Source organism: Podarcis raffonei, chromosome 10 (assembly GCF_027172205.1).
Source record: "Podarcis raffonei isolate rPodRaf1 chromosome 10, rPodRaf1.pri, whole genome shotgun sequence".
Taxonomy (NCBI): Eukaryota; Metazoa; Chordata; class Lepidosauria; order Squamata; family Lacertidae; genus Podarcis; species Podarcis raffonei.
The window spans coordinates 16,408,310-16,420,853 of record NC_070611.1 but is presented as its reverse complement, the minus strand read 5'-3'; the positions used below and the strand labels follow the sequence as shown (position 1 = coordinate 16,420,853).

Here is a 12,544-nt window from a genome sequence, read left to right as displayed (position 1 = left end):
TTTATGGGTTTCCTTTCAAAGAGTGGTTTATGCATTTATTTCAGGGTGTGAAACTACTTTCCTATCTATACCAAGAAGCTCTTAATAACTGCAGCAATGAACATTACCCAGTTCTTCTCTCCCTACTAAAAACAAGCTGTGAACCATATACACGGTAAGTATTTCAGTTTAAAATTGTGCACTGTAGAACTGCTGTTACAAAGATGATCTAATGCATTTCCTATAGATGGCATTCCTGTGAGTTCTTAAAAGGAGCTGGAATTTCTGAATGGCGGTAGCCTTATTTTAGTGTACTGAAATAAAGCTAGCAATTCACTCCTATTTGCATATTCTCAGGTCCTATTGATTTCAGTTGACCTTACTCCTTGGTCAGTGGGTATAGGATTGTAGCAAAAATCTTAAAATGGTCTATGCTTACTGAAATAAGTTCTGGGACTTTTTAAAGTTTTTTCTTTCTGCACATTAAAATAATTCTCTGTGTATTTCAGAGTGGCATATTATTATTATTTAAATGCTTATACAACGATCAAGACACTGAGAGACCCTTCTGGAAACTCAAGTATCAAAGCAGAAATCCCAATTAATATGAGACTCTTCTTGACATGATAGTTAATTTATCTCTTTCAGTACCAGTGTAAAACTGAGCTGTTATAGCATTCAGGTATCTTCTTTGGGGACAGTTTTGAAGCTGAGCCATAGGTCTTTACAGTTGCTATCTAACCTGAATAGTTATTTTAGTGGTAGTATTTTTATCAGATCTGTTTTCTATTTGGACAGCATACCCTTATTTAAGAGGGTGTTTATAAAATACAGGGATGCGGGTGGTGCTGTGGTCTAAACCACTGAGCCGAGGGCTTGCCGATTGGAAGGTTGGCAGTTCGAATCCCCACGATGGGGTGAGCTCCCGTTGCTCTGTCCCAGCTCCTACCCACCTAGCAGTTCGAAAGCACGTCAAAGTGCAAGTAGATAAATAGGTACCGCTCTGGTGGGAAGGTAAACGGCGTTTCCATGCACTGCTCTGTTTTCACCAGAAGCGGCTTAGTCTTGCTGGCTACATGACGGGAAAAACTGCGGACAAACGTTGGCTCCCTCAACCCGTAAAGCGAGATGAGCACTGCAACCCCAGAGTCGTTTGCGACTGTCCTTAACTGTCAGGGGTCCTTTACCTTTTTATAAAACACCTTTTTCAACATTCAACCTTTTGCCTTTAGGTTTATACACGATTGGGTTTATAGCGGTGTATTCAGAGATGTTTATGGTGAATTCATGATTCAGGTGAATGAGGATTATCTTGGCTTTAGAGGTATGTTACAAATGAATTGTTTTCTTTTGAAATTACCCTTTGGCTAGCAGGGAATGGCAGGAATGAAAGCTTTGGAAGCTGGCATCTCCAGTGATGCTCTAGCTCACTTCCTGCCTTCCTTGAATCCAGGCATGATCACTGTGGCTCCCTTGCTTTCTCCTCCGGCTGGTGACTTAAGGGCCTATGCCGGACAACTGGAAAAGTTATGGTTGATTTATTCCATTACCGTTTCCCTGGGAGATGGCATTAACTTTCTTTTACACGTGTCACCATGTTACTTTTCTTTTCTTTGTGAATTTAGCTGTTTCTGTGTGTGTTGTTCAAAACATGTATGTATATTGTGCCTATTTCCCTTTTCACCACATGCACTCTTGTTTTGTGGACTTGGCTTGTGGACTTAAGAACAAAGAGAAACAAAGAAAACCTTTTTAGAACTAGTGCTAAGTAAATACAGTGGTACCTTGGTTTACGAACTTAACCTGTTCCGGAAGTCCGTTCTTAAAGTAAAGCATTCTTAAACCAAGCAGGGGGTTCAATTTACAAATGGAACACACTCAACAGGAAGTGGAACATGTTCTGCTTCCAAGGCAAAGTTCACAAACCAAAACACCTACTTCCGGGTTTGCAGCGTTCTTAATCCAAGTTGTTCATAAATTAAGCTGTTCTTAAACCAAGCTACCACTGTATTCTCATGCAGAGGTTATACAGCTAACAATATCACTAGCCAGTAGACATCAGTGACACTAGCGTTACCATATTCCTGATGCCAGTCACAAGGTGCATCATCTGGATGAAGTTGTGGATTTTGCTTGAAATGAAATAGAGTGATTGCAAAGTAAATCATTGGGTTCTCTTCAACAAATAGATAATAGTTGCACTTTTATTGCATTAAAAACTTAATACACCAAAATACTCTTTATATGCCTCACTTTCTGACCTCTCTGTCCTTTTGGATCTCTAGACAAACACTACTGGACCCATGGGTACGTTTTAATTTCCAAGGAAGTAGAAGACTGCGTGCCTGTGTTTTTGAAACATATTGCTAATGATGTCTACATTTGTGGGAAAACCATAAACTTGCTCAAGTTGTGTTGTCCCAGGGTAAGTACCCCTTGCTCTTTAAAATCATGGAGTAAGCATTGTTATCAAGTACATTTGAAGTCATATACCCTTGGAAAGTCAGTTTTAGCTGAAGAGACTATGACTCCCCGATTAGCTGAGAACACCTTCCCTAATGATGACATTCATGCACCACGTCCATATTTTGGGTTAACTTCTTACATAGAAATTCCTTGCTCCTGGATTGTAAGCCACTGCCCCATCCAAATGTATTATAGGACCTATCTACTGAGATTATTCTGTTATTGGCCAAGATTAAGCTATTATTTTTTATTGAATTTATATACCGCCCTATACCAGGAGGTCTCAGGGCGGTCCACAGAAAAGATCAACATAAAAACCGCAATATATATAATCAAAATAAAAACAACAACCCAATTACACCCCCTCCCCCAATTTACTGGAATCTTTTAGTTTATAATTTCTTAAATTGAAGACTAAATGACAGCTAATTTAAATAAAAAGCTGAATTCTTTGCTTCCCCCTCATTTTTCATGCAAAGATAGACTTCCAAGTAGAGCATCCCTTCATAGGCTTAATTATGATTTGATTTTTTTTTACTACAAATAATTCTGTGCTTGTGCTCTGTCATATCATGAATATGTTGCTTGTCTTCCGTATCACGTTATCGTGGAACGTAAGTTAAAAATTCTCACTTCATAATTGGCTGCATAATGTGTGATCTAACCTAACCGGATGAACCTTTCACAATGAAACAATCTGAAAGAAACGACAAAGCATATCCCATGGAGGTGTTCACGACAAAATGTTCCACAAAGAACACCAGAAATGTTCACTATACAGTCATACCTCGGGTTACAGATGCTTCAGGTTGCGTTTTTTGGGGTTGTGGACCGCCAAAACCCGTAAGTACCGGAACGGGTTACTTCCGTGTTTCGGTGGTCGCGCATGCGCAGAAGCGCTAAATCGCTGCGGGTTGCGGATCGCTGCGGGTTGCGAACGTGCATCCCGCACAGATCACGTTCGCAATCCAAGCATCCACTGTAGTCACCACAGCACAGCAGTTAATGGAATAATATTATAAATACTGTCACAAGGGTGGGGAACTCTCTTAAGTCCAAAGGCCACAATCCCTTCCAGGGAACCCATGCCAGTGGCACATGGAACAAGAGATGTTACTCTTATATTTGACTAGGGCCAGCTGCACATTCATTTCTACACATACAGTACATCTCTGTGGTCAGGCAGCAGAACTAGAGGAGAGAGTGTAGCCTGGACAGGGGGGGGGGTGCGGCCTGAGGAGATCCCTGAGGGCCATTTAGGGAGGCCTGGGGGGCCACATTTGTTCAGGCCCAGGTCTTGAGGATTCCCACCCCCAGTCCACAACAGACTTAAGACTGAACGAGACCCTACCAATAGGTTTGCAGTTCTAAAGTGCACAAAAGCTTGGATTGCATTCTTTAGCTGTTTACTGCCGCTCTTTTGCAGCACTACATCTGCTGGTCCGACATCCCCGTTCCTCGGATTTCTGTCATCTTCTCCCTCGACGAATTGAGAGAGATTGAGAGAGATTGTGCAGTGTACGTGGGCCGAATGGAAAGAATTGCACGCTATAGTACCATCAGCAAGGAGGAAAAGGTAAACTGACTCAACCAAATAAATCTTTTTTTGTATCGGGAAAGTGCCATTGCCCAGAACATGGACTCTGCCTTTGTATGCTGCATCGAAAACAACAGTGTGGTCCTTGCGCATGTGTGTTGAAAGTAAGTTTCATTAATTTCACTGGGACAAGTGAGAAAGCATGCTGCCTTGGCATTAGGGTGCTACTGGTGCAGCAGATCTTAGGCCCAGACAAATGAAAAGCCAAGCTTTATTTTACCCATCAAATTACAGTACTGTAATTGTTTCAGTTAAGACCCCCCCATTTAAAGGTACCGTATTTTTCGCCCTATAGGACGCACTGGCCCATAGGACACACCTCCTTTTTTGAGGGGGGGAATGAATTAAAAAAAAATTATTCCCCCCCCCTCGCCGCAGGGCTGGGGCGGGGGAAGCCCGAGCTTCCCCCGACCCCAGCCCCCAGAACAGGCTGCTACCCGCAAGCCTTGCGAGCCTGTGGCAACTCCCGCCGGGCTCGCAAGGCTTGCGGACACCTGCGCGAAGCACGGGGCGCCCTCCGGAGGGCAACTCCCGCCGGCTCCCCAGGCTGCGGATATCTGCCCGAAGCGTGGGGCGCTCTGCTTCAGCGCACTCCAGGCAGCAGGCTGCTATCCGCAGCCTAGGGAGCCCTGCGGGAACTCCCGCAGGGCTCCCCAGGCTGCGGATATCTTTCCGAAGCACGGGGCGCTCTGCTTCAGCGCGCCCCGTGCTCCAGGAAGCAGGCTGCGGATATCTTTCCGAAGCGCGGGGCGCTCTGCTTCAGCGTGCCCCGCGCTCCGGGAAGCAGGCTGCTATCCGCAGCCTAGGGAGCCCTGCGGGAACTCCCGCTGGCTCCCCAGGCTTGCTGATAGCTTCTGAAGCCTGGAGAGCGAGAGGGGTCGGTGCGCACCAATGCCTCTCGCTCTCCAAGCTTCAGCGAAAGCCTGCATTCACCCCATACGACGCACACAGATTTCCCCTTCATTTTTGGAGGGGGAAAAATGCGTCCTATGGGGCGAAAAATACGGTAAGATAGTTTCTTTAAGTTGTTTGCCTGATAACTTGTTCTTCCTTCATGAAATTGCATACCTGAATACATGTTTTGGGTTTTTGTTTTGTCCCCAAATATAGGAAACCCTTTATATTTATTCACTTCAATGTTCTCCCGTCAGCTGTTTTGGAAGGAAGACTTAATGGCACTCCATATGCAAATCTTGTATGTCTGTGTGTGTCAGTAAAGAGTCGTGTATTTTTTAATAGAGGTGACAGAAACAGACTTGTTTGTTCTTTGATCACACCCTTCTCAGAATGGCATACAGCCTTTTTACAGCTGTAGTCTTCAATCTTTTATGACCTAGAACCTTCATTTAACAAAACATGCATTTGAGAACCTGCTTCTCAATTTTTAATTGTATGTTTGTATAGCAGAAATGATACTTCTGCATCCCACCATTGATTGGGTTGTGAGCCTTTAGAGGACCTGAACCATCAGATAAACGAATTGGTTGTAATTTATGTTCTAGCTATAAAGATTTCTAAGCAATTTTGACATAATGGATGCTAGCGTTTTTTTAATCTTGTGCTGTTTTGTATATATATATATATATATATATATATATATATATATATATATATGTATATATATATATATATATATGTATATATATATATATATAGTACTGGAAATTGACCTTTCCATATTTTTGTATTTATTTTCCCCCACTGTACGAAATCCAAATGTTTGAGGGTTAGTGGACTATTAATAAAGTTGAACGGAACCAAGTTATTCTTGAAAACCACATTAAATCCTGTGAAATTGCTTCCTAGGACTTGCGCATGGAAATTGAAAAACAGGAGCTAATTTTCCACGCTCGAGAAACAGCTACCAAAGCTCTAAAAGCCTTTACTGGTAAGTTACAAGTTTCTTTGCAGTCTAGTTGGTTTTTCTCAGCAACTGTTTTCTTTATTTCTTTTTAATATTGCTGCATCTTAAACTTATGTTTCAGATCAACAAATATCAGAGAAAATGGTGCTGGATGCAAAGAAGCGTGAGCAGTTTCAGAAATTGAAAGAACAATTTGAAAAAGATAAAGAGGTATTTGCAACACGCATTTTCTGCTAGCAACGTTAAGAGACAGAGAATCTTTATATAGAACTTGCTTGGATAAAAATATGCAGAGCACAATGTGTGCTTTTGGAATGTGGTTTCTAAAGCTTTCTTAAATGTTTATGTAGCGCCGACGTGCTCTGAAACAGGAGGAGACTGATGATGATTTCAGTTATGCTCGGGAACTGAGAGAGAGGGAAAGAAGACTGAAGGCTTTGGAAGAGGAATTGGAGAAAAGGGCAAGGTAAAAGTGTGGAAGGAAGGAAGGCTGTTAAAATTGCACAAATTTTTGTACCAAGCAGTTGTATGTTTACAAAAATAGCTTCCAAGCTGGAAAATGGATAGCCCAATTTCTCATCTTTCAGAATGGAAGGTTTTGCTAATAAGCTACAAACTCCCCCTTATGCCCTGCCAGCCTAGCTGCTGTGTATGTTATACCAGGAGTCTTTACATTGTCTTTCTCTTGGCAGCTCACCTGCTGCATATCGGAGTTGGAGCAATAAGGTGGTTGTGAGCGTAGATACACTTTTATCGGCTCTGCTGATGTGCCTGCACCATGCCAACCTCACCCCAATAAGTAGCAATGTAGAAGTCAGCTGAGAGCTGCCGCCCTGCTAGTCTAAACTCAGCCCTGTTATTGACTCACCTGTGTGCTGCTAGTTGTGAATGAAAATTGGTATAACTTTGAGTACGTTACAGCCATTGGTATTTAGTGAACAGCCAAAACTATACAGCTTTAAGATGCTTTTCTTGTGTTTGATCTGTGACAGAACAGCATTAAGCTTGCACAAATATCTGACTGCACAGCAAAGTGTGTGTATCATTTGAAAACACAACAGACACAAAGTTCCCAAATTTTCACCTGCTTAATTTATAGGTAAAGGTAAAGGGACCCCTGACGATTAGGTCCAGTCGTGACCGACTCTGGGGTTGCGGCGCTCATCTCGCTTTATTGGCCGAGGGAGCCAGCGTACAGCTTCCATGTGGCTAGCATGACTAAGCCACTTCTGGCGAACCAGAGCAGCACACAGAAACGCCATTTACCTTCCCGCTGGAGCAGTACCTATTTATCTACTTGCACTTTGACGTGCTTTTGAACTGCTAGGTTGGCAGGAGCAGGGACCGAGCAACGGGAGCTCACCCCGTCTCAGGGATTCGAACCGCCGACCTTCTGATCGGCAAGTCCTAGGCTCTGTGGTTTAACCCACAGCGCTCCTGCGTCCCCAAAATTTATAATTAGGTTTAGATTTATTTATTTTTCAGTGAGCATTGGTTGCTTAGGAACTTCAACATGTTATATGATGCATTGATAAATTATCCTACTTGCTAGCTCACTAAATTTTGAGCTTGTGAGCTACATTTTTACTCTGGATGGTAGCCTAAGTAATCTAAATGCCTTCCTGTTGTACTCTGCACTATCATGGTATATATCCTGTAAAACTACATGGTGAAGTTATTCTACCTTTCTTAGGCAAGAGCTGATTGATCACTATAGCAAACTCTCCGAAGACGCAGCCCGTAGAGAGAGAAAAGCCCTATGGAAAATTCAGAGGCACAAATTGGAAGCGGCCCGTCTCAAATTTTTGATGGAAGATCAAAAGCGTACCGAGGTAGCTTAAATGCTGCTGCTGTTGCTTTTTTTTAGAAAGCATGTTGACAGGGGTTATTTATGTATGCATTGGTAAGTATAAATCTTTGATCTTTTCCATTTGATGTGTAGGACATGCTTGAGAAACTTCCAGGTGGAAAGTATAGGAGGAAAGCAGACATTGGGGAAGGGTGGTGTCAGCAGTCGTCTGCCGCAGTTGTGCCAGTCAGTGATTCCAGCATTCAGGTTGGTGTTCCTTTAAGAAAACTCCTGTTCCATAAACACCATCATCTTCTTGATTCACCTGTAGCAAGGACTACTTTCCCATTCATCCATTCATTCATAAGTGTCCCATTTTTTCAGGTTTTATTATTTAAATAAAGTAATATATTATGTAATAAATTCTTCAGCTATCTTCTCTGTATTTGTTACCATGAGATTTTTTTTATTTATTTTTTTAAAGTGTCACCTTTTAATCTTGTTTTCTTTTTTAATGTTTCTTTTCTAACTCCTCTATTTCTTTCATATATGCTTTTCCTAATTCTTTCTTTGTTCAGACAGGCTGATATAAATTGCTCTCATAAAATGGTTTTACTTGTATTCCATTATTAACATTTTTGAGACATCTGCGGTATTATTTATCTCAAAAACAGTTTTTTAAGTCTAACTTTTTTTGGACTACTTCTGGGTCTTTCAGTAAAGAGTTATTTTATCTCCCATACTCTTTGAGGTTTATTCCTCAAGCTTTAATCCTATTTCCTTCCAACTCCAGCTATATGGGAGTTGGATATCCATCGTCTATTTTCCACTTTTCTTCATGGCTCTTAATATTTCCAGGGATACCAAAAGTAGATCCACTCAAGGGTACAAATCTTTTGGGTTAGAGTAAAAGGTAGAGATTTGGCTGAGTAAAACATTGTATTTTATAGTAAAAGTGGCTATCGTGACCCTCCAGATGTTGTTGGATTCCAGTTCTCATAAGCAATATCCTGCATAGCCAGTGGTGAGGGATGATGGGAGTTGTAGTCCAGCAACACCTCAAACTGCTGGTTCACCACCCCCTGTTCTTCTGGCATTTTGTATTATATGTGTCAGATTTATTGATGTTTTGATCACCGTTTAGTCATTTCTGGGCACTCCTAGAACTTCCCTTTCTTTTTGCTTTCCTCATTTTTTATGATCTGTTCTTTGTAAGATTGTCTGCATGTCACAGTGTGCACAGTAAGACCCACATTTTAGAGCAGGCATCCCCAAACTCGGCCCTCCAGATGTTTTGGGACTACAACTCCCATCATCTCTAGCTAACAGGACCAGTGGTAAGGGATGATGAGAATTGTAGTCCCAAAACATCTGGAGGGCCGAGTTTGGGGGTGCCTGTTTTAGAGCCCAGTAGAACTGCCGTCACACATGTAAGGAGAGGGGTTTATAAAGTGGCCTGTTATTCTGGTTTTAAATTGGGAGCTTTTCGGGCAATATTGCATGTTAGTGTGAATAGTAGATATAGAATAGCCTGCCATTTGTTCTCTATGCCTATCTTCTTTTTCTTGAGCAAGCGTTACACTGTTGGGTTATGGATTGTGCAATTAAAAAAAATGTAGAAAGCTTTCTGATACCACATTAGTCTATTCATTCATCTAGAGTTGCCTATCAACTGTTTCCTTAGTGATTGAAGTAGCTAGTGGAGCATTTGAAAAGCTTGGTGAAGATGATAACCCTAAACCGGTTAAAAAATAAACAGTGATAAAAAACTATAAAATGATAGTTTCAGAAACTATGGATGAAACAATTAAGGTGAAGATATCCCAGCTGTATAAGTGAGTTGCATATCTGTTCTAGTACCGTATTTTTCGCCCTATAGGACGCACTTTTTCTCCTCCAAAAATGAAGGGGAAATGTGTGTGCGTCCTATGGGGCGAATACAGGCTTTCGCTGAAGCCTGGAGAGCGAGAGGGGTCGGTGCGCACCGACCCCTCTCGCTCTCCAGGCTTCAGGAAGCTCTGCGCAACCCTTGGGAGCCCGGCGCCCAGCCGCGCCAGGCTCTGGAGGGTTGTGCAGAGCTGCCTGCGCTCCCGGGCTTCGCAACCCTCGGGAGCTCGGCGCTGAAGAGCGCGCCCGGGCTTTGCGCAGCTCTCTGCAAGCCTGGGGAGACCGGCGCGGCTCCCAGGCTTGCGAATAGCAGGCTGTTCTGGGGGCTGGGGTCGGGGGAAGCTCGCGCTTCCCCGCACCAGCCCCGTGCCTGGGGGTGAAATAATTTTTTTTTCTTTATTCCCCCCCAAAAAAACTAGGTGCGTCCTATAGGGCGGTGCGTCCTATGGGGCGAAAAATACAGTAATTAATTTTCTTTCTTCCATTTCAGTTAACTTCTGCAGAGCCTGAGTGTCCTGATGGTGTGGACATCGGTAGAGACCCAGAATCTCAACTAGTGATATCCCCAGGCTTACTGCAGGCAACAAATATACAGTCTAATGACTATTCAGAGTCCGAAGAAACAGAAACTGCATCTCAGGTACTCCATACGGAGCAAGCCGCTACTCTACCAAAGAGTGTATCTGAACTTGGTCTGGATTTTGAAGATTTTTTACCAAAGCCTCAGGAAGAAACATTTGTTGTCCCCAGTGCCCAAGAGACCAACTTGTTGGATGAAGCCCTGCAGAATATCAGTTCAGATCTTTCCTTGCATGGTCAGACAGATGAAAGTTCTGCACCGAAAGGTGCGGCGGAAGGTGAAACTGGTACCCAAGTCTCCGAATACGATGCGTATGACTTTAATACTGTTCTCAGGCCTTCAGTCTCGCACAGCCATGTTGCAGCTGGAGAAAACGTCTTTGATGTTGAGGACAGGGTACCTCGCTGGAACGTTCACGGCCATGTGTCTGATGCAAATATTAAAATTGGGGAATACGTACCTGACGCTGAACTCTCCCGCCCGCATTCAAACCCTCATGGCCACTCCTCGGATGCACACATCAAAATTGGACAGTATGCTTCCGAAGTCGAACCTAGCCGCCCACGCTGGAATATCCATGGGCATGTCTCTGCAGCTCATATTCAGATTGGTGAATATGCCTCTGAGTTTGAGCCATCGAGGCCAAGGTGGAATATCCACGGCCATGCTTCGGATGCCAATATTAAGATTGGCGAGTATGTATCAAATATAGAGCCGGCTAGACCTCGCTGGAACATCCATGGCCACTCGTCGGATGCTAATATCAGAGTTGGGGAAAATACGTCTGATGTTGTGTCCTCTCGACCTCGCTGGAATATTCACGGGCACGCCTCTCAGTCGCACATTAAAATTGGAGGCATGGTTTCTGATTCGGAGTTTTCTGTGCCTCGATGGAGTGTCTTTGGCCATGCCTCGCAGTCGAGTATTCAAATAGGAGAGTGGACTCCTTCAACTTTCAGCGATCCGATACCTCATCTTAAAGCCGTCTCTGGCCCCGCATCTGACTCTACAGTTCAGACATTCCTGTATAACGGAGAGTTCCCTACAATCAAAGAGAATGATGCAGGACAAGAGTCGATGCCTTCTGGTTGTGTGTTGAGCGATAACCTGGAGGAAAAGGCACAAAGAAGCCTAGAAGAACAGGGGGGTGAGTGGCAACCAGTGAACAAATTACTTTGTAGACTTCCTCCCTCCCCTCCATTATTAAGAGCCCTAAAATAGAAGTCTATTCCGGCCGAGACGAACCAGTTAGGATCCTTTGTCTTCAGTGGAAGTCAGTGGGCTTGCATCTGGGCAGGTGCCTTAGTGGGTTTGTGGTCAGGTTATATAGTCATACCTTGGTTTTCAAACGGAATCAATTCCTGAAGTTTGTTTGATATCCGAAAATGTTTGAAAACCAAGGCACAGCTTCCGATTGGCTGCAGGAGCTTCCTGTATTCGATCGGAAGCTGTGTCGGACGTTTGGGTTCCAAAGAATGTTTGCAAACCAGAACACTCACTTCCGGGATTATGGTGTTTGGGCGCCAAAATGTTTGAGCTGCAAGGCGTTCGACAACCAAGGTACAACTGTACTGAATAAAAACTTTATTTTAACTATATTTTAATGGGCACTTAAAACAGAAATGAATTAACTGTTTCCTAAACACTGCTTTCTCTACAAAGGAAACCTAGATCCACATAAATGCAAGAGACCATCGCCATTAACAGACAAAATTCTATTATGAAACAGAAGAAAAGCCTGATAGTTTTTTATTATTACTATATTGGTGCTGGGTAACATGAGTGGGAGACTAAATCATGTATTTGAAATGCATGTGTTTCTTGTGAGGCTCTGTACATTTCACACTGCTTTTATATTCCTTAAGGCTAGACAATATTTGTCAAGTTTCTCAGTTCTTTCCAGTAACAAGTCCCCTCTTTTTTGGTTACTATAGCAATCATAATGGATGATGCCAAAGATCTCTCCACAGCGCCTTCTCAGGATGTACAGGTGAGGAAACAGCAACTTAAGTTTCAAATTACTAGCCCCCTAATCTGAAGTAGATGAATCTCATTGTGACGCTCAAGTAAAATTACTGAAGTAGTGGACACGATGTTCCTTTGAATTATTTTAATTCTCCCAAATATGAATTACTTTAATTCTCCCCAATGTTATTCCCTATCTTCACTCATTTATATCCTAAACAGAAAATATTACCAGAAAGTATTATTGTCTTTACTTGCTGATTAGCTAAGTGCCCTCTGAATTCCTTATCTGAACCCTGTTTTATTCTCCCAGGGCCCTCTGACTTTAGGAATTTGCAAAAATTCTGATACCGACTTGACAGATCGCTTAGCTAAAATCAAAGTGAAAAGGGGGGAGAGAAAACATTAAGCTTAAGA

General features: G+C 42.9%; 1 protein-coding gene across 3 annotated transcripts in view; it reads left to right on the top strand.

Moving 5' to 3' along the window:
* TUBGCP6 (tubulin gamma complex associated protein 6) overlaps positions 1-12,544 on the top strand; it is a 34,409-nt gene that overhangs the window by 12,163 nt on the left and 9,702 nt on the right. For all 3 annotated transcript variants that reach the window (XM_053406298.1, XM_053406296.1, XM_053406299.1), the window contains exons 8-18: positions 45-154; positions 1,212-1,303; positions 2,265-2,404; positions 3,872-4,021; positions 5,849-5,930; positions 6,028-6,116; positions 6,257-6,372; positions 7,600-7,738; positions 7,849-7,962; positions 10,073-11,309; positions 12,097-12,152. In XM_053406298.1, the coding sequence (XP_053262273.1) occupies positions 45-154; positions 1,212-1,303; positions 2,265-2,404; positions 3,872-4,021; positions 5,849-5,930; positions 6,028-6,116; positions 6,257-6,372; positions 7,600-7,738; positions 7,849-7,962; positions 10,073-11,309; positions 12,097-12,152 (2,325 nt within the window). The remainder of the gene's footprint in view (positions 1-44; positions 155-1,211; positions 1,304-2,264; positions 2,405-3,871; positions 4,022-5,848; positions 5,931-6,027; positions 6,117-6,256; positions 6,373-7,599; positions 7,739-7,848; positions 7,963-10,072; positions 11,310-12,096; positions 12,153-12,544) is intronic.